Source organism: Emys orbicularis, chromosome 8 (genome assembly GCF_028017835.1).
Source record: "Emys orbicularis isolate rEmyOrb1 chromosome 8, rEmyOrb1.hap1, whole genome shotgun sequence".
NCBI classification, from domain to species: Eukaryota; Metazoa; Chordata; order Testudines; family Emydidae; genus Emys; species Emys orbicularis.
In genome coordinates, this window is record NC_088690.1 from 12,864,409 (window position 1) to 12,884,361 (window position 19,953).

Genomic DNA, 19,953 nt, shown 5'->3' on the forward strand with positions numbered 1-19,953 from the left:
CCCTCCCTCTTCCCCACTTCATATGTGCTCACACATGCTCTCAGAGCTCCCCCCCCAATTTTCACCCTCTTGAAACTCAATCCTGGGCGGAGAAGTGAATACAAAGCCCCATCCTAACAAACACCAACATCTTCTTTCAATACTACTGCATACAATCAGGAATCCAATGGAGCAGCAGTTGAGCGTGAACTGAGGAGTTAGGGGGCTATCATTCAAAAAAACACCCAGCAAATTTGGGTTTTTTAAGTGCTGAATTCGTGGGCTGTTGAATTTTACCTGCAGGACTAGGCATGATCGGTGTTCCTGGAGGACCTCCACCACCAGGGGGCCCCTGTAGACAAGATTAAACACACATCAGAAACCACTGTGATAACATATACTGCACTAGGTCAGCAAGATCCTGCTGCTGTCAGCAACAATGTCTCACCTTGGTATTCAGCCAAGCATTAATCTCCTGCTAAAACCTTTGATGCACTCTCGTAGCCAAAGTACAATGCTTTGTTTAAGCCTTGAGCAAAATTTTTTTTTTTTTTTTTTTTTTTTTTTTTTTTTTTTTTTTTAAGTATTTGAGAGGTGTATGTGGGAGAGAGTGGAAATCATTTGCAGTGTCCACGGGACCCCTTCTAAAACATTTTTTACATTTACAGACGAGGGAGGCTGTTCTGAGTACCCAGAAGACACGCAGATTTCTAGAAACAAACATTCTTACATTTTAGAATTTCTGCCTCTGCCCAGACTTTTGTACCAACTCAGGATAGAGGGACATGGCTACACTATATACATCTAACTCACACCGAGAATCTATTTAAAAGTCAGAATAAGTTATATCTACATACACACGTGTGTGTACAAAGAGTCAATGATCTGTAATGTATATACTTGAAATCTGACTATACATCTGGCTAGAAATAAGAACCCAGCCCAGGAACTTACCACGTATGTACCAGGCGATGAAGAGGAATATGGAATCTATAAACAGATCATAGGAGATAGTCACCTATCTGAAATGCAGCATTTCATCAATAATATCCCGATTTACACATTTAACTCTGGTGCCCACATTCCGCTTTGTCAAACGGAAGCGGAAATTAGGTTGAATTACAGTAGTGGCCACTGACGTGTTATAAATGCCCACAATGCACCGAATATGCTGGCACACAATATTTCACTTACCCCCAAACCCTACTATTGGCAGGATACAAAAAGGCAAGAAAAATTAATGTTTCAAGAGCAAGGTTGTGGGTGTTCTGCACTACATCAGACACATCTGTGGTCACCGAATGACCAGGTGGCTGCTGGAAGATCCTGTCTCCTTCCTTCCCCCCTACATTTTTTTTTTTGGCGCACACAGTGCTGCAAAGTATCATACCTTTCCCCTGAATTACAAAGAAAATGGACAGAAAACTGGCTAAGGAACAGATCAGAACAAAGAAACACAACCTTAACTTTTAGGCACACCAACGCAGTAACCAAATTAACGGAATGCTGTGCAACATAAAAATCTTCTCTAGTTAGCTGGATGCTCGCACACCTACGCTGGGAAGTGCTCTATGGTATGGAGGATGGTGAATGTTTGCCTGGGAGTTTGCCCACATTTAAATGGGTATAACACTACTCTCCTGTCCTGATACTCAGGCACGTCCACGTAATACCTGTAGACTGGCTGTCTCTAAAGACGAGGTTTTAGTCGGAAGTTGTAACAAAAGACACGAGAAGGCAGTCACACTTGAAGAGATGCTCATGTACAAACTTTTGCTCTAGTCTAATACCGATAAAAAAAGACTTACTGAATTAGCACTGCTGGGATTAGGCCATGGTCTACCAGCTCCTGGGCCCCTAGAGTTTAAATGAAAAAGAAAAGCTTTTTATACACGGCACATCAGAATACAGCATAACAGCAATGTAGAACTGGGATTCCAAAGTCATTTGAAAGCAAGGGTCAAAGCCGCTGTCAAACACCAGAGTTAAAGCATCATGGGTTTTGCCTTACATGTTAATTCCAGGCATGCCGGGGCCTAAAGAGTTGGGTGGAGGTCTCATTCCGCCGCCATAGTTCTGCAATGATAACCAAGGATCAGTCTACCATAACGAGAAGGGAAACCGGAGAAGAAAAGAGAAGGGAAAAAAACAAACAAACAAAAACAAGAGGGTTAGTTTGTGAAAATGAACTTTAATAAAAAATTAGATGATGATGAACATACAAGCAATTAAAAACTTTAAAATAAACAGGACTGTGGTATCTTTCCATTGACTCTCCGCAAGACATCATGGGCTGTTAAAAGATTTATACAGAAGCCAGACAGATTTTGCATTATGGCTTCCCTATTGCAGACCAGAGCACAGCACTGGGTTATCCTAGGCCCGGACCTGGCCTCTGGGAGTGGCCCACTTCAGAGGAAAGAGAATGCCCCGGCCAACTGTGCAATACAATTATTATGGAGGGAGGGAAATTCCCTCCCAACTCCAGCAGGCAAATCAGTTTCTGGCTTGTGGTCTCTTTTGTTTAGGGATGGAAGGACAGAGAAAAAGAAAGTAGCTGCTTGAAAGATTATTGCTACAGTGTAATGAGCAAGCAATGGGATGCATGGAAGAGATGCCAACAGCATGAACGTTTGCAGTAGCCTTCTAAAGACGGGAAAGGAACCTGTCCTCCTAGGGTTACATCTCCAGTTTAAAGACAATCAAAAAAAAAAAAAAAAAAAAAAAAAGATTGGTCTTAAAGTCACTACAGAACAATGTGCATTTCAGACATGTGCACACAGGCACACACACAAACATATGTACAGAGAGATTCATGGCCCACAGGGTTGCAAGGGAAGGGACTTCGATTTTGCTACAGAACTATTCAGATTGACCTCTTCATAATCAAATCTGATGCTGTGTCAGCACGTAAAACCCAAACACGTGTACACGGGGTGGGGTGGAAAGTGACATGCAACACAGAAATGCTGTAAACACATCAGGCATTACACAAAACTCCCCAACTCAGGCACCTGCTCTCCTTTCTGATGTCACCCCCTGACTTTGCCTATTGCAGGAGTCTCCGATCAGTGTACCTGATCTAATAAGAACATATCTACTGTAATGCCAAGCCAGAGGATGCTGCTGTGGCTCCAGAAGTCCTCATGCTGAATTTCTCTGCCTCTCTCCAAGTCAGTTGCCCATCACCAACGTATCTGGGCACACCTTTCGCAGTGTACATCAGCCTTGCTAAATTCTTCTTGTCCACTCATTCAAGGTAAAATAGCATTAGTTTCTTCTGTGCCTGGACCAATTTATTTCCTCAGCAGTTTTGCAAGGCTGGTTTATGTAGGAAGCCACCACTCCCACACACGGAGCTAAGCACCCAACCCAGCAAACCATGACTGTAAAAGGGATAAAGAGAAGGATATTGACAGCCAGCGACTGGGGGAAAAACGGTGCAGTCGCTTGATGAAGCGCCTGATCAAAAGGGTTCTCCCTCGGACTTGCTTTGCGCTCCCTGTATTTGCAAGTAGGCAGCACAAGTAGCTTAGACCAACCATTTCAAAACACGCGGTGTCTGTGTCTGTGTCCATTCAAGGAGAGGAACAAAACCTGTGTGGCTCCCAAGAGAAGGAAGGCTCTCCTGTTTCACAGACACACTGACTCCCATTTTCCCCCTGCAAACTTTTACTCACTCGACAGGTTCCCCCATCTCCTTGAGAGAGCCTAGAGAACTCCCCCCCACACACACACACACTTTAACTTGACTGTGCGTATTTCTGAGGCCCTGTATCCGGACAGCTATCCCTCTGGGACTGGAATGGGACAACTTCTATTTGTCCTCAAGGAGCTCCTAAGATACACTTACGCCGCACACGCCTTTTGGCGGCACGGGGAGCACAGACACGGCTCGTTCCCCTAGCATGGGTATAACAGCAATGGAGACCATGAGGTGCTGCTTAGGCAAATGGAGTAAAACACACTCCTGAACCCTTTGGGTACGTAATCTACTCCCCAAGCCACGTGTCCCACTGCTGAAGTCTTTCCCCAAAGCAGGGAAAAGACCCAAAGGCTCTGGCAGCTCTCCGTTGCAGGAGCCTTTCCCTGTCAGTGGAAGACTAGCAGGGGGACAAAGGGAGAAGGCTCTGGAAGCTTCCTGCTGCCTCTCCCTGCCAGAGGCTTTCACCAACACTTATAGCTACGCATCGCCATGTGGACACAGCCTGCTTTTCGCAGTGGCATGTAGCAAGAGGTATGTAGACGGAGTCAGCTGTTAAGAGGCTCTCTTCTCGCTGCAAATGAGGGGATAAATGGTGTCGCCAGCAAACTCTTTGTTCGTTCCTAGGACTGGAGCGGTACCTAGTACTTGGCAGTGTAGTACTCCACCAATATTTTTGATTTGCCCCAAGACACATCCAATTAATTTTGGGTTGGCTTATTTGGGAAATCTGGTTTAATCACAAGACTGAGCATTTTGGGGTTTGGTTTTTTCGGTTCCCCTGCCCTCATACCTTTATTTGTAACTCAAAGTGCAACAGCTAGGTCAACAGAATGGTGTTGTAGGAGTACAAATATTTCATTATGGTCCCAATTCAGCAAAGCATTTAAGCATCTCCGTAACTTTAAGCATGTGCTGAAGTCCCATTGAACTCTTTGGATTTAAGCCCATGTTGACGTGCTTTGCTGAATTAGGGTCCATTATCTTATCTACATGCGTACTTTGAGGAGGATGAAAAGGGTTACCCGAAGAAATCACTAGCAAATCTTAATTGATCAAATCTCAGTTTCTATGCTGAACTACATAAAACCCCATGTTAAAACTTAGTACTTCTAATTGGAGCTGAAAGAAACAAACAGGCCAAAGCATTTTAAAGGTGTTAGAAAAAGGGAAAAAGGTGCCCTTGTGCTGATAAGCTGGGTGTCAACCTTCAGCAAAATGTGAATTAAAATGGGGAAGTTACAAACCCTTGGAAGACCATATTTAATAGAAGCACTGACACATCTAACCTCAGCAGCACCAACAAATGCCTTTATACTGTTCACAGAATTAACGCTACGATCATCACAAAAAGGAGATAGGAAGTCTGAGTTTAAACCATGATGCTAGATTGTAAAAGATGACTGGTTTTCAGTTCATGTCAGGTGGCTGGTACATGACTGCAGGTTACCATTGGTTGGATAAAAATGTATTCCATACGAATGTTTATTTTAGAAGGTCTTGAAAAAACACTTTGGGAAGGTAGTGGGTGTGTAGTGTGTACACAAGGATTTATTACACACAACAAAAATGGGGACGTTCAATATTTTTGATTATTTCTTGTATGCACTAAAGCTTCAGAGCACCTGCTTCTTTAGCATTTTGGGAAGACTCAAAAAACATGCCAACCGGCTGATGAGATTGCACGTCCCATTTTCACAGGCTTGCACTTGTTTAAAGGAAAATTAAACAAGGCGCTCTCTCTAACGTCTAATAGTCCCAGCATAAGAGAGAAAGCCCTAAAACTCCACAACTTTCAATACCACCTGTGACCGAGAAAAACCTAGATGGTGCTCGATTAAAACGCAACCACTTTCAAGTTCTACGGCAATCACCTTGGATTGTCCAAACTGCACAGAGCATCCAGAACTTTCATGGCACTTTTTGCTTGGCTGACGCAAGCGCAACAGATGTAGGCTTTTGTCATCATACATGTGGGACTATTAAGAGCTTTGTTGTACCAGTTCCTGACAGTGCCAGACCATTAAAATGTATAACAAAGCAATTGGAATCTAAGCTTGCCCGCAAAGAATGCTTGGGATTTTTTCCTGAGGTGTGGGGAATCTAGTGGAGTTTCACACCGTGCCCAAGGAGATGGATATACATTTTTATTCAATTAACTTTTCTCCCTTCTTGTCAGTATTCAACAGTTTTGCATACATTAAATCATTTCTTAACTCTCTTCACACAAAACCTCTTTAGCCCAACAGCCTCCTGGAAAAACTGTGCAACACACATTCATTTACTGCAGGGTTAAACATCACTGAAGACAACACAGGAAACAAGAAGTCAGGGAGGATAAACCTACATCCGAGATATGGTAGTATGTTGTTTAAAGTCTATCACAACGAACAAACAGGAGTGAGTCAACATAGTAGCATGCAAATTCACTTGTTAAAATGAATCAACACAAAGACAGAATATATTAACCCAGATCTACTTCATTTAAAATGTACTCATAATTGGACTGGTTCCCCCACTCCCTGGGACGTATGCAACCAAAGAGGGATTTGGCATCATTCAGGAACTACAGAAGATTTTGTTGTTCATCGAGCTACTACTCATGCTAGTGAAAATTCAGAGGAGAATGCTACTCTGCTAACTTTAAAAAAAAAATCTGAGCATTCTTGAATAACGCCGATGTTTAGATTCCTTTATAGTAAGAGCTAACAAGTTGGCTGAAATGCCTGGACAAGAGCTTCTGAAATACACTTGGAAAAAAGTTACAGGGGGGGAAAAAAAAAAGAAGATGTCAAAACCTTTCCGAAGCTCATGAAAAGATCACTCAGCATATCCCACTTTGGGGGGGAAATCCCTAAAACTCATCAGCAAATTTTCCCCGCATCGAAAATCCCCAACCTGAAGTTTAAGGTAAAATTGAGAGAGGGGAAAGAGGCAAGCGTCAGATTTATCCAGGAAACAAAGAATGGCTTAAACGCCAGAGAAGTGAAATTGTCTATAGAATAGGATAGGGAAGAACAGAATACAGGAGAGGGAAGCTTTATGTCCCCGTGATAAATAACTTACTTTTTTATGTGGGCACTCCCTTTCTTAAGTGTTATCAAGGCAAGCTGGATAATACATTCACCATCACTACATGGTCACAGCTAAACAGCACTGCCTCCGACTAATGAGCAAAAGGGGCTTCTGCGATATCCCTAATGAGGATGCTGAGCTCTGTCGGAACACCGGCTTTCCAGCGGCAATGCACTAATGTAAAATGCATTAGTGCTAATGGGGAGTAGGTGGGAAGAACGCCCAGCTCTTGAAACCCCTAGAGATTGTTTGGATGATGTTTTGCTTATAAACTTTATGAAGTCGTAAGATGTTATTTGGCACGGGACAGGAGAGAAAATGTGCTGCTTAAGTTTACCTGCGGACCAGGACCCATGGGGCCCATCCCTCGTGGAGGATTCATCCTTTGCATTGGTCCTCCCATGTTAGGGTGCCCTGTTGGGAGTAGAACCAATGAAGTCATTATAGCAGAGTAATAGTGTTTGGCCCAAAGTCAACAGTGAGACACCTTCCGGCATCCTTGAGCATGTTTACCTTGTTGTCGTGTAGGGTCCATTGAATTGGGCAGCAGTGGCTGCGTACCAGGAACAGCCCCTGGAGGCTAGAAAAATTGGGGGGGAAAGGGGGAAGAAAAATAAGCTTTCAGGTATGTAACCAAAATATGTAGTTTAAATTCAAGGCTTTAAACACAAAGAATTCAGGTGACATGGTCTATTTTCTGGGAAACGAGGGCCTTGTCATAACTTCCTCTGCTTACACACAGCTCCGACCTGTATATCTCCCATGACATGTTCTATAAATCCCTGTAATTTGCCTAACTTCGCTTTCATAACCCTCCTACTTTGTTTCACAGCCTTTTAAAAAGACCAAACCCCAATTCTCTTCTAATCCTTCGCACTACTGTACTAATGGTCCGATTCCAAGCTTCTACTTGTAAGTAAAAAGGAGGGGACACACGCGGCCGTCGGGGTGAGCGAATGTCTCATCAAAGCACTTCAATGAAATGATACTGATGCCAATGTAATTTTGAGGTATACACTTGGCAAATATGCTATGTAAATATATTAAAGTTATTTATTTGCCAGTGAAGAGACATTTCATCTGCAAAGAGGATTTTAAACATTCTTACTGAATAGCTTACAAAGATGACCTCAGGAGTATTAAAAATGTATATTTTCCTCTCATTTCCTAGTATCCCGAACACTATTTCTTTTTTCAAAGTCATACTCCGCTTGGACAACAAATCTATTTAAAGTTCAAAAGAGGACTTCCACGTACAGCTCAGTGCAGATAAAGGGGGAGGAAGAACACAGATACCATATGCCTTCGGGAAGCAAACTAAACAATTTTGAAACACGGTTGCTTTTCTTTTATTTGAATACCAACATGAAATAGATCGTGCTGTAAAAATTTAGAGACTCTCCAATAAGGAAGGATGACAGTTTAGGCAGGCCAGGCCACACATCAATGCCATGAGTAGAGGGAAGGTTTTCATTCCAAATCTTTATAGATTTACAGCTTGGGAGACAGAAGTAGGAAAATAATAAATGAACTTTTCATATATGGTTCTCATTGCTATTAACTTGTTTCTCACCTAAACAAGAAATGAGGCAGTAATGATTATTTGGCCCTGTTGAAATGTTTTTGCATCTCTGGATCTACCCAGTAACCTAGCTAAACTATGTGAGTGTATTTCTCAACGCAGCGTTTTTTTTTTTTTTTTTTTAAAGTCTGATTAGTTTTATCCTCCTCATTAACTTAAATTATCAAGTGTATAAAAACAAAATCACAGAACGCCGAGATTCTGAAGTTGCAACGTTACAAATAATATCCCTCAATGCCTGGTCACAAACATTTCTGGTATGTCATTGGAACTTGAGACTGAAAGGAACCACGGCTCCACCGTGACACTATTAGACAAATCAAAATAGTGTTCTGCAACATGAAATGTGCACAAGACTAATCCATAGCACTTACAGATACGGACAGCACCATCCTTGTGCTGTCCATATTTCAGCAGCAAGACCTTGGACTTCTTGCAAGCCTGATTTAAAGGGACATTGTAAAACTGCACTTGACAAAAAAAGAATGACTTTCTGTATTTCACCAGGCCTGGACAGCACAGATTGACTTGTCTGTTTAACTTCTGCTCCTAATCAGTTTCACTTTCCTGTTCTCCGGCACTTGCCTGAAGCTAGAACCTCTAGCCAAGAACACGCCTGTGCACTCTTATGTATGAACCGGTGAGAAAATTGTAGCGTAGTCATTCTCAACTGGTGGGACATCACCAATAGTCTAAGCAGGGTGTCAAGCAGCTGATCGCATCCTCAGGTCTTCCATCTTTAGGTGAAACATATCTGCCTAGCCACTTGACTCCAGTCCTCTTCCCTGAACCTACTGTGCCAGGCACCAGAGAGTATGTGATTACGGTCCTAACCAGGCTGAGGTCCTCCATTGTAAAGCACTCCAAAACAAGTTACACAGAGCTGCCTAATCAGTGTCATTTTCCATGTGCAGGTCTCTCATTACAGGGCTGTGAGATTTCACCAGCACCAATGAGGAAGGGAATTCAGAGAAGGTGGAGGAGTTGCATAAAGCCGGGTGGACATACCTTCCTCAAATCATCCCCATTCACTCCCTAAAACCCCAACAGAAACACACGCTGTCCACTCTCAATCTTTTTTAAAGGAGATAACAGGACAGGCTTATTTTTATTTTTAACGATTCCTCACAGCACAGGGAAAGGCTGGAGTTAAGAGTTTATACTGGTTTCAATGCATTATAAGAAGTTTCATCTTATTTAGTACTTGGTAAGATAGTCTATGTTTATCTCTACCAATCCAACACTTTGGGTAGCAAATCTGTCTCTTGTAACTGACTCAAACTGATAAGCTTGTTGGCTGTAAGATAGATTTCTCTTTCGCAAGTTTTTCTTACAATCAGACAGCTAAACAGAGATACAGGGAAAAAATGGATGCCTAAATTTGTCTAACAGAAAGAATGCGTATGCACTATTTGTGAGTGAGAAAGTGACAAGAGCCACTTACTACTGGCAGGGGGAAAAGTCATAGAAAAGTATTAAAAATTAAATGGAGTTTTCTAAATCATATTAATAAAACTGTGTCTTGTTTAACAGACAGCGTAATGCGCTAACAAGAGTTACAAGGTTTATTTTAAAATGTCTGCCTTTGTTAACAGTAAAGCGACATGTTATTGGAATAGAAACTAAGCAGGTAACTATTTTTCTGAAGTACTTTGTGCTACACCTTCTGCTAAAAAGAAACCGAAGGAAAGTAATTGGTGAAATTCTTAGAATATGCTTCAACAGGATAAATTACAACTAAATGCCACAATCTTAAAACTTCTGCACATAGAATCACAGACTTTAAGGTCAGAAGGGACCATTATGATAGTCTAGTCTGACCTCCTGCACAACGCAGGCCACAGAATCTCACCCACCCACTCCTGTATCAAACCCCTAACCTATGTCTGAGCTACTGAAGTCCTCAAATCGTGGTTTAAAGACTTCAAGGTGCAGAGAATCCTCCAGCAAGTGACCCATGCCCCACGCTGCAGAGGAAGGTGAAAAAACTCCCAAGGCCTCTGCCAATCTGCCCTGGAGGAAAATTCCTTCCCGACCCCAAATATGGCGATCAGCTAAACCCTGAGCATGTGGGCAAGACTCACCAGTCAGACACCCAGGAAAGAATCTATAGTAACTCAGATCCCACCCCATCTAACATTCCATCACAGGCCATTGGGCATATTTACCGCTAATAGTCAAAGATCAATTAATTGCCAAAATTAGGCTATCCCATCATACCATCCCCTCCATAAACTTATCAAGCTCATTCTTGAAGCCAGATATGTCTTTTGACCCCACTGCTCCCCTTGGAAGGCTATTCCAGAACTTTACTCCTCTGATGGTTAGAAACCTTCATCTAATTTCAAGTCTAAACTTCCTGATGGCCAGTTTATATCCATTTGTTCTTGTGTCCACATTGGTACTGAGCTTAAATAATTAATTCCTCTCCCTCCCTGGTATAACTATATGAACAAAACCCCATTTTCTTTTAAGCTGCCATAAGGCAGAGGATAAACACAACTAAAATTTAACCCTGCAGCTGATCTAAGTGTTCTGGTGGACCAGTTCTCTAACAGCAGGATTATATGCATCACTTTGATTTTTAAAGATTCCAGGGAAAATTTACATTTTACGCTAGCTTTGTTGTAAACCATCATCAGTCGCACAGCAAAACTTTGTTTATATCAGCTGAAATCATGGGAGACAGTCAGGGAAAACCAAGAAGTTTGTGTGATTATAAAGGAGAACTCAGAACTGCGTACTACATGGAAGATCTCTTGATAGCGAAGAAGCTGTTGGCAGTGGAGGGAACACACTTTCTATGCCAGGTCCTGATATTTACTACATTTATGTGATTGAATTTCTACCAGCAAATGGTTTCTTGAGATTCAATGCATTACAAACCCCTCATGGAAAGAGGAGAAAACGTTTTGATGGAATTTGTTAATCAGTGAGTTAATGTTATTTGAATGACAGATACCACAAAGTCGTCTAAGAATATAAGAAACCTTCAGCTCTGTGGAAGTCTAGTTTTCCCCCACTGCCAAAAAAAAATTCAGTTTAAAATCCCCAACTTAACTCAGGTAACAGATGAAGGAAATACAATACCTGGTTTCCCATTCTGATGGGGGGCCGGGGACCTCCTGCATATCGCGGTGACATAAAAGGCTGTAATTACATGAAATTAGTTCAATGACAGGATGCACTCACAGCATGGAGATAAAGAGAATTACTACATTCCAAACAGACTCTAGTTACAATCTACACAATTTTCTGGAGAAATCTCTTTTTTAAAAATAAGTTGGTAAAAACAGATCTTCACACTCCATTTTTGTATTTTTCACAGATTTATTTTTGTTGGCGAGATTGTTTAACATACTTGGAGAGTACTATATAAGGCTGCTAAAATTAGTGCATGGGAGACCCTGACCATTTAGACACTTTCCAAGTGAAAAAGAAAATTGGTAAATGAAGCAAAAAAAACCCAAAACAAAACAAAAAAAACCAATGCCAAGAACCAAAAGCCAAGCACTTAAACCATATATTCATATCAGTGCTATGAGTGCAATTTTTAAAAAACCACACAAATTAACAAAGTTCTCACACTATCATAGCTATGTATATTTGAAACTTACGAATGGACTTTCTAATCCATTGTCAACTGAACATACAAAATCAAAAGGAAACAAACATTTCATATTGGCGCTGGCATGATGCTGGAAGAATAAATTTGAGGATCAGATCCCCAGCTGGCGTAAATCAGCGAAGCTCCATGAGGATCAAAGGAGCTCTGCTGATTCACATCAGCTGACAATCAGACCCAACAAGCTTAAAGAGCAAAATAGAACGCAAGCCCCGTTATCAGTGCCCTACATATTTCTAGTGTCTTTACCTGACTGTGGGGTCCCATCATGCTGTTAGGATTGTGAGGTGGAGGCTGTGCGTGTGGCGAGGGCTGAGAACCAGGTGGTCCCTGTGAGGTCAGACAGTAGAAGGAGGTTATAGATTAGCACATGAAAGCGCAGAAAGAGCTAAAAAGGATTTATTGGTGGATCTGTTTGTAGGGAAGCCAGTCTCATTTTAGATGAGTTTCTATTCATTTGTAACTGAACAATGAATAATGATATATGCAAAAAAAATAGGACATCTGTCAAAGCACACCAGCAACGTTACAGTAAATGGTTCAGAATTCAACCAGTCTGCAATGACAAATACATTTGGATACGCTTTGAAAGTGTGCGTATGGAGAGAAAAAAGTCTTCTCCACGACCCTCCCACACTTTCCTGAAGGTAGGAAACACCTTAAAGGGCTTCCTTTTGATTTGTGGGTCAATGGTTAATACAAGGTATTAAAAATAATGTAGAGGCAAAGATCTTGCTTAGAAGCACATCCCATGTTTGTGCCAGATATTTTTGAAGCTGAAGCCTAGGTTTAGCTCCAATAAATGGATGGCACAACTCCAATCCATTTCTACATGCAGGGCTGTGTTGTTACCCTTAAAGATCCAATATCCTTCCCCAAGACGAATGACCTAATGATGCAAGTAAAGTTTCTTTTGAGTAAAGCGATACTAAAACATGTCTGGGGGAAAAAAGATTAGTGCATGTAGCTTTTAACACCACAAGACAGCAGTTTCTGACATTTTTGGGTTGAACACCAATTTTTTCCCCCTTTAAAGCATGGAAAGAGAAAGTTTGTTTGGAAAATGTGAGCTCTGAGCAAGAATACACTGATGCATGTTAATGTAAAAAAAAAAAAAAAAAAAAAATCAAGTCCAAGAACTTGTAATTGGTATAGAAAGCAAATAAGCCTTGTAAGTATGTTATGTGAAGCAGCCACACACTTCAGTAAAAGCACAGCAGCAGATGTTCTATACCTGCCACGTTACTAATTTCAACAAGTGTTCGCCTTCTAGCTGCTGCCAGCAATGGCATGGTTTGTTACCATGAGCAATTTTCTTAATTAACAGACATTAATTAGCCATTTAGCAATTTTGCAAGCATTTGTTTAGCAGCTTTCCTAAACATGAATACCACTGTGATAATGGTACTGATTAGAGGGGTCCCCTAATTAACAGTACAGGGAAGGAAAATTGAAATCACAAATTAAAAAGGGAGGGGAAGTTAATGAAGGCAGGACATTTGCACCTGCAAATCTTTTGTACTACAGAAACTTGAGTGCACCGTAAATAAAGTAAGAGGAATTTTTTAAGTGTTACACAGAAAGACACAGCCACAAAGATTAAAACAGAAACAGCCCTCTGTCAATCTTCCATGTTCAGTTTATATGCTCATATAAATGAAACTCTGTTGCATTAACAGGATATACATAACTAGTCCTACCTTGTAATTTATAACTAGTACAGTAAGGCAAGAATAGTTCTCTTGCCTCTCCTAGATTCATTATTCTGGGCAGAAGTCATAACTCAGAGTTGCAACACCCCACTATGTCCTACCACCACTTTAAAAAAACCCTCTGAATGTTTCCCCCTGCTGACATGTTTGCAGAACTGACATCCTCCCCCAGAGAAATCCTTCCAAAGCAGAGACAACAAAGCTAGAATCATTGCAATTTGAACACCAATCATTTTGTTTATTTCACTGGGACATTTTAGGCCTTTTTAACATTTCCTCCCTGAACTGAAAGAGGAAAAAATCCCATAATAAACCAAATATCTACTGAATACCAACTAGACAAGCACAGGGAATGGGGTCTGTCCAGAGTAGTGGATCTCACTAGGAGAAATCAGTCACATGCAAAAAAAAAAAAAAAAAAAAAAAATCTAATTTTGCCTTTCTTCTGTGATGGATCCACTATGCTAGACAGAAGTCAGACCTCAAGGGAAGCTGCCAGTGTGATCACCACCCACCAACCACATGGGGAAAGTAAATTTGGCCCTGGATCCTGCAATTGACAACATGCAGGTGGACTGCTGAGCCTGTGAAGAACTCCACTGAAGTCTATGAAGTCCACCCACATGCTGCGAATTGCAGAATTGGAGCTTAGTGAGTGAGTACAAAAACAACAGTCACTACCAATAAAAGAAAAGGGTGATTGTGGGTCAAATGAAAGACACCACAGAGAAACCCTTGCTAGTTAAAACTGCCTCAAGATTAAAGAGATCCTTTATGATGTACATTCAGGTAGCTCGGAGCTCAGAAATGGCCATTTCCCACAAAAAGTATTTTCTCTCTATTTATAGATTACACACCACTCCCTCTTCATCCTGAAACATACACAGAACAGAGAGACAGGCCTGTTGCCCAAATACTGTATCCAAAGAGAAAAGACCAACTCAATTTTGCAATGCTCTGGGAAAGAAGGAATTGACCACAAGTTGGGAAGAAACCTACAAGACTGCTAAGAGGGCTGATGTTTCTCCATCCAATACCTTGCATCTTTGGCAGAATGAACCCCAATCTCTATAGCATTTCCTGGAGTGCTGATTCATCTACCTGGGGAATGGGATCGTTTGATCGCTGCAGCAAAGCAAGAGAATGTAGCCGCTTTCATGAGACTGCCCAACACCACGAGCAAGGCATTACCTCTTCCTCCGCAGAGGAGAACGGTTCAGACAAATTATTGCCCAGACCGCTTCCTGAGAATGAAAGTGCATTTGTAAGTGGCATAAAGGCTCATGACTGATAGTTCCTTTTCCCGTTGCCTGCTTTAGGAGGAGCTCAGTGTTCTAAGCCAGGCACGGTCTAGGGCTGTCATGCAAACCCGCCTGGCCAGAGAGTTGTAACTACAGGTCTACAAAAATGCAATAAAAGGAACCCTGCTCGCTTAACCCTCCGACCAAACTGAAAGGCAGGAGAAAGGCGATCTGGAGAGTCAGGAAACAGACATCAAGGATGGCTGTTTGAAAGGAGCATTAGTAAGGGCCAGTTGCAGCACTTAAAAAGATTCTGGTTCCCCGGGTGACCTAATCAGGAGGCAACTGGTAGCTACAGCTACACATAGCGACAGATATCAGGATGCAACCAATGACTTCAGCAGGGGAGGGAGTGTGGCACAGTGATGAGACTAACCTCAATGAGCACCTTCTCGGACCCTTGTGCAAAAAGCCTTCTTAGGGGGATCCTAAGAAGGAGAGGTAGTGTGTGTTGGGGCCTCGCCGATGCCAGAATCTGTATGTGACTCAGTAAGGCCAAGAAAGCAGCAGGAGCTGAGATCAGGAAGCATCAAGGAACCACGATATACCAGGGCTTGCTCTACCCGGAAGAACACACAATTTGATGCTGGACTCCCTGTGAGGGAGTCTCTGGCCCTTACTGGAACATGCCTGCAGGCTCTGCGGCTGGATTCAGGCTCTGCAGGGGGAGCAGACCGGCGGTGTTCTGCTGCTGTCCCCAGGGGAGTTCCAACCCATCTGCCAGCGAAGCGCAGGGGGGGGAAGAGGGGGGGGGCTGGCTTGCAGGAAAGGCCGTTACTGAAAGGGATACAGGCCAGCGCCCAGTGTGAAGACTGCCTTGCTGAACCCCCCCTGAAGCATCCAGCACAGCAGGAGGCAGTGCAGACCTGGTGGTGTGCCAATGGGGCGGTAAGTGCTTGGGGAATCCTTTGGTGCTCAGAAGCACCTACACTCCAAATTAAGAACCCTGCGCTGAACATACCAGGAAGGGCGGGACTACTCATGAAGGTTCTCTCCATTCCAAGAAACCAAGCTGGGGTGAGGGAATTGCCAGGGGAAAACAAAACAAAACAAAACACAAAACAGGAACCTTGTTTCCCGGAAAGAGGGGGTGGGGGGGAGAAATCACTTGAGAAAGGCTCTGTCACAGACAGAAGGGGAAAGGTCTGCTCCATTCCGGGCAGAGCAACTGGGAAGGCTGCAGTCAGCTCAGAAACGCTCCAGCAGGGGGAGCTATCCAGTTAAGTGAGAGCAGCACTGTCACCACTCCGCTGGATTGGCCAGAATACCCAAGAATTATGGGCTCCCATGAAGAGCAGAGGGCTTATCCCAAGAGCAACATAGCTTCAGTAACAGTATTGCTAAACCACCCTCTCCCACCAGCTGACACACCCTGGAGAATTACCAGACTGAGCAGATAAGATTCCTGTGTATTGGCAGGGCCGGCTCCAGGGTTTTTGCTGCCCCAAGTGGCGGCAAAAAAAAAAAAAAAAAAAAAAAAAAAAAAAAGCAAGCCGCGATCGGCCGCAGCTCCACCGCGCCGCTTTCTTCTTTGGCAGCAATTCAGCAGCAGGTCCTTCCCTCCGAGAGGGACCCGCCCCCGAAGAGCCTGACGTGCCGCCCCTTCCCCATGGCCGCCCCAAGCACCTGCTTGCTGGGCTGGTGCCTGAAGCCGGCCCTGTGTATTGGTGCTTAACCTGGCAATGGCAAGTGTCTAATGGTCTCACACATTGTGGGGAGGGATAGCTCAGTGATTTGAGCATTGGCCTGCTAAACCCAGGGTTGTGAGTTCAATCCTTGAGGGGGCCATTTAGGGATCTGGGGCAAAAATCTGTCTGGAGATTGGTCCTGCTTTGAGCAGGGGGTTGGACTAGATGACCTCCTGAGGTCCCTCCCAACCCTGATATTCTATGATTCATGAGTTACTTGGGTTGGTTGCATATCTAGGGGCTTTCAAGATTTTTCACTTACTCTGGGGTATGGCAGGTTGTCACATAAGGAAAAGGGGATATAAACCTGGCACTACCTGCAGGGGAACCTGTGACAGCGTACCCCATAAGGCTTTATGGGGGGGGGGTGTTTATAAATGTATGTATGATATAACTCAAATATGTTTTGTGCTGCCTGTGCCATGTAACATATCTCCGTAAAGGTTATGGTCTACTATATCTATTCATCCTATTTGTACATATATATCTTTTTCTACTTGAGGTTAAGAATATGGGCTGTATGCTTGCTTGGTTTCTAAGTAAGCTTTGTGAGGCATTTGGTCAGCTTCTTTAGGAAGGAATTCGCCAGGTTAAGTACCTGATCAGGAAACACTTGGGGAACAATGCATCTTGGAATGCTCCAATCCACATGAGAAGTCTTCCTGGAGACATGCAAGATACCATGTGGACAATGGCGTCGGCCTGTAAAGACTGAGTCATGCAGGGGCATGTGACTTGCCCAGGTGACTCCAGAACTCCATCTTGGAGCTGGACTTTGCATAGGAGGGAGGAGAGGGGTCTCCACCCACAAGAGTCTATTTAAACCCGTGGGAGACCCCTCCATTTTGTCTTCAGCTGGCTAAAGAAGGAACCTCTCCACCCCCCCAGGATACTTGAAGGAGACTAAAACAAAGGACAGTAACTACAGGGGGTGTGAGTGATTGCTGGACCCAGGCTAAAAGGAGATTAGCCTGTAAAAGGGAGTGCTCTGGAACTGGTGAGGAAATTATCTGTATTTAGTTTGATTAGACACAGATTTGCGCATTTTATTTTACTTGGTGACTTACTTTGTTCTGTCTGTTACTACTTTGAACCACTTAAATCCTACTGTCTGTATTTAATAAAATCACTTTTTATTTAGTAATTTACTCAGAGTATGTATTAATACCTGAGGGAGCAAACAACTGTGCATCTCTCTCTATCAGTGTTATAGAGGGCGAACAATTTATGAGTTTGCCCTGCATAAGCTTTATGCAGGGTAAAACGGATTTATCTGGGTTTAGACCCCATTGGGAGTTGGGCATCTGAGTGCTAAAGACAAGCACACTACTGTGAGCTGTTTTCAGGTAAACTTGCAGCTTTGGGACAAGTGATTCAGACCCTGGGTCTGTGTTGGAGCCAGACAGGAGTGTCTGGCTCAGCAAGACAGGGTGCTGGAGTCCTGAGCTGGCAGGGAAAACAGGAGCAGGGGTAGTCTTTGCACATTAGGTGGCAGCTCCCAAGGGGGTTTCTGTGATCCAACCCGTCACAGAACCTTAGTAGTAATATCACTGACACCAGGTATTCTGTTGCTCTGATGGGAACAGAGTAAGAAGAGTATGACAACATACGACAGCTTTCCCTACGGGTACGTCTATACTTACCTCCGGGTCTGGCGGTAAGCAATCGATCCCGCAAGTGCTCGCCGTCGACGCCGGTACTCCTGCTCCGCGAGAGGAGTACGCGGAGTCGACGGGGGAGCCTGCCTGCCGCGTGTGGACCCGCGGTAAGTTCGAACTAAGATAGTTCGACTTCAGCTACGTGAATAACGTAGCTTAAGTTGCGTATCTTAGTTCGAAGTGGGGGGTTAGTGTGGACCAGCCCTACCACTAGGATGTACTGCTTCTTCTGTCTATGTTCGGGGAGAGACCGATGAAAGTCATTAATGTTTACATTTAAGCTGCTTTTTAAAATAAGGCTAAAAGATGGATTTCTCATTTTGCCATGCATCTCAGTAACACCTTCTGCCTTTATCTTAAATGGACTTCAGTTTCAGAGCAGAATGGTCTACTGCAGGGGTCGGCAACCTTTCAGAAGTGCTGTGCTGAGTCTTCATTTATTCAGTCTAATTTAAGGTTTCGCGTGCCAGTCATACATTTTAACGTTTTTAGAAGGTCTCTTTCTACTAGTCTATAATATATAACTAAACTATTGTATGTAAAGTAAATAAGGTTTTTAAAATGTTTAAGAAGCTTCATTTAAAATTAAAATTAAATGCAGAGCCCCCCGGACCGGTGGCCAGGACCCGGGCAGTGTGAGTGCCACTGAAAATCAGCTTGCGTGCCGCCTTTGGCACTCGTGCCATAGGTTGCCTACCCCTGGTCTACTGTTAATCGTACAAGGCATCAGAGGGATAAAAAAAAAAAAGTAAAGATCATTATCATTCCTAAAAGCATCATTAGGGAACTGCGGCAGGAAATCCAGTGGCTTCCCCAAAATGTGAATAGCTCCTTTTGGAAAAAAAAAAATCAAGGTAGCTAGCGACTTTTAATTAACAACTTTCAAGAAACTTCTAGCCTGTTAACACACATGCCCAAATGGTCAGTTGCATCCCTCCAAAAAGGGAAAGATCTCGGAAAAGAATGGGGACTAGTCAATGTCCTGCCTGAACACTGATTTCGATAGAATCAGTATCAGAGGGGTAGCCGTGTTAGTCTGAATCTGTAAAAAGCAACAGAGGGTCCTGTGGCACCTTTAAGACTAACAGAAGTATTGGGACCATAAGCTTTCGTGGGTAAGAACCTCACTTCTTCAGATGCACTTCTTGCATCTGAAGAAGTGAGGTTCTTACCCACGAAAGCTTATGGTCCCAATACTTCTGGTAGTCTTAAAGGTGCCACAGGACCCTCTGTTGCTTTTGATAGAATCAGTGACACCCTGTCTGTGGTTGAAGCGGTTACAGGCAAGAATATTTCAGCATTGGTGCGATTGACTGTGTGAAGAAGGACTAGAAGTGGCATAGGAGAACAGCACTGCTGGAGCTGTGCAGAGAACAGTAATGCACAGCAAGAGTGTCAAACACACCTGTCATTAAATTGCCCTGACAAATAAAGCTTCACTTTCATCACAGCAGAGTTAAGCACCCACAATACAGCCATGAATCAGCTTCTGCCGAAGAACAGTTTTCCATATACCAGCGTGCAGATAGGTGTGGGTTAAGATACATTTAGGGCATTGTTGTAAAGCAGATTGAAATTTTGGAGCTGTGATTAAAGCTTTAAGACCAGGAAATCTATTTCACAGAATAAG

General features: G+C 43.2%; 1 protein-coding gene across 5 annotated transcripts in view; it reads right to left on the reverse strand.

Moving 5' to 3' along the window:
* SSBP3 (single stranded DNA binding protein 3) overlaps positions 1–19,953 on the reverse strand; it is a 136,765-nt gene that overhangs the window by 8,735 nt on the left and 108,077 nt on the right. For 2 of the 5 annotated variants that reach the window (XM_065409591.1, XM_065409595.1), the window contains 8 exons: positions 12,214–12,294; positions 11,430–11,489; positions 7,271–7,337; positions 7,095–7,171; positions 1,991–2,079; positions 1,788–1,836; positions 934–969; positions 277–331 (listed from right to left, as the gene is read on the reverse strand). In XM_065409591.1, coding sequence (XP_065265663.1) covers positions 277–331; positions 934–969; positions 1,788–1,836; positions 1,991–2,079; positions 7,095–7,171; positions 7,271–7,337; positions 11,430–11,489; positions 12,214–12,294 — 514 coding nt within the window. The remainder of the gene's footprint in view (positions 1–276; positions 332–933; positions 970–1,787; positions 1,837–1,990; positions 2,080–7,094; positions 7,172–7,270; positions 7,338–11,429; positions 11,490–12,213; positions 12,295–19,953) is intronic. The other 3 variants (XM_065409592.1, XM_065409594.1, XM_065409593.1) reach the window with 3 other exon arrangements.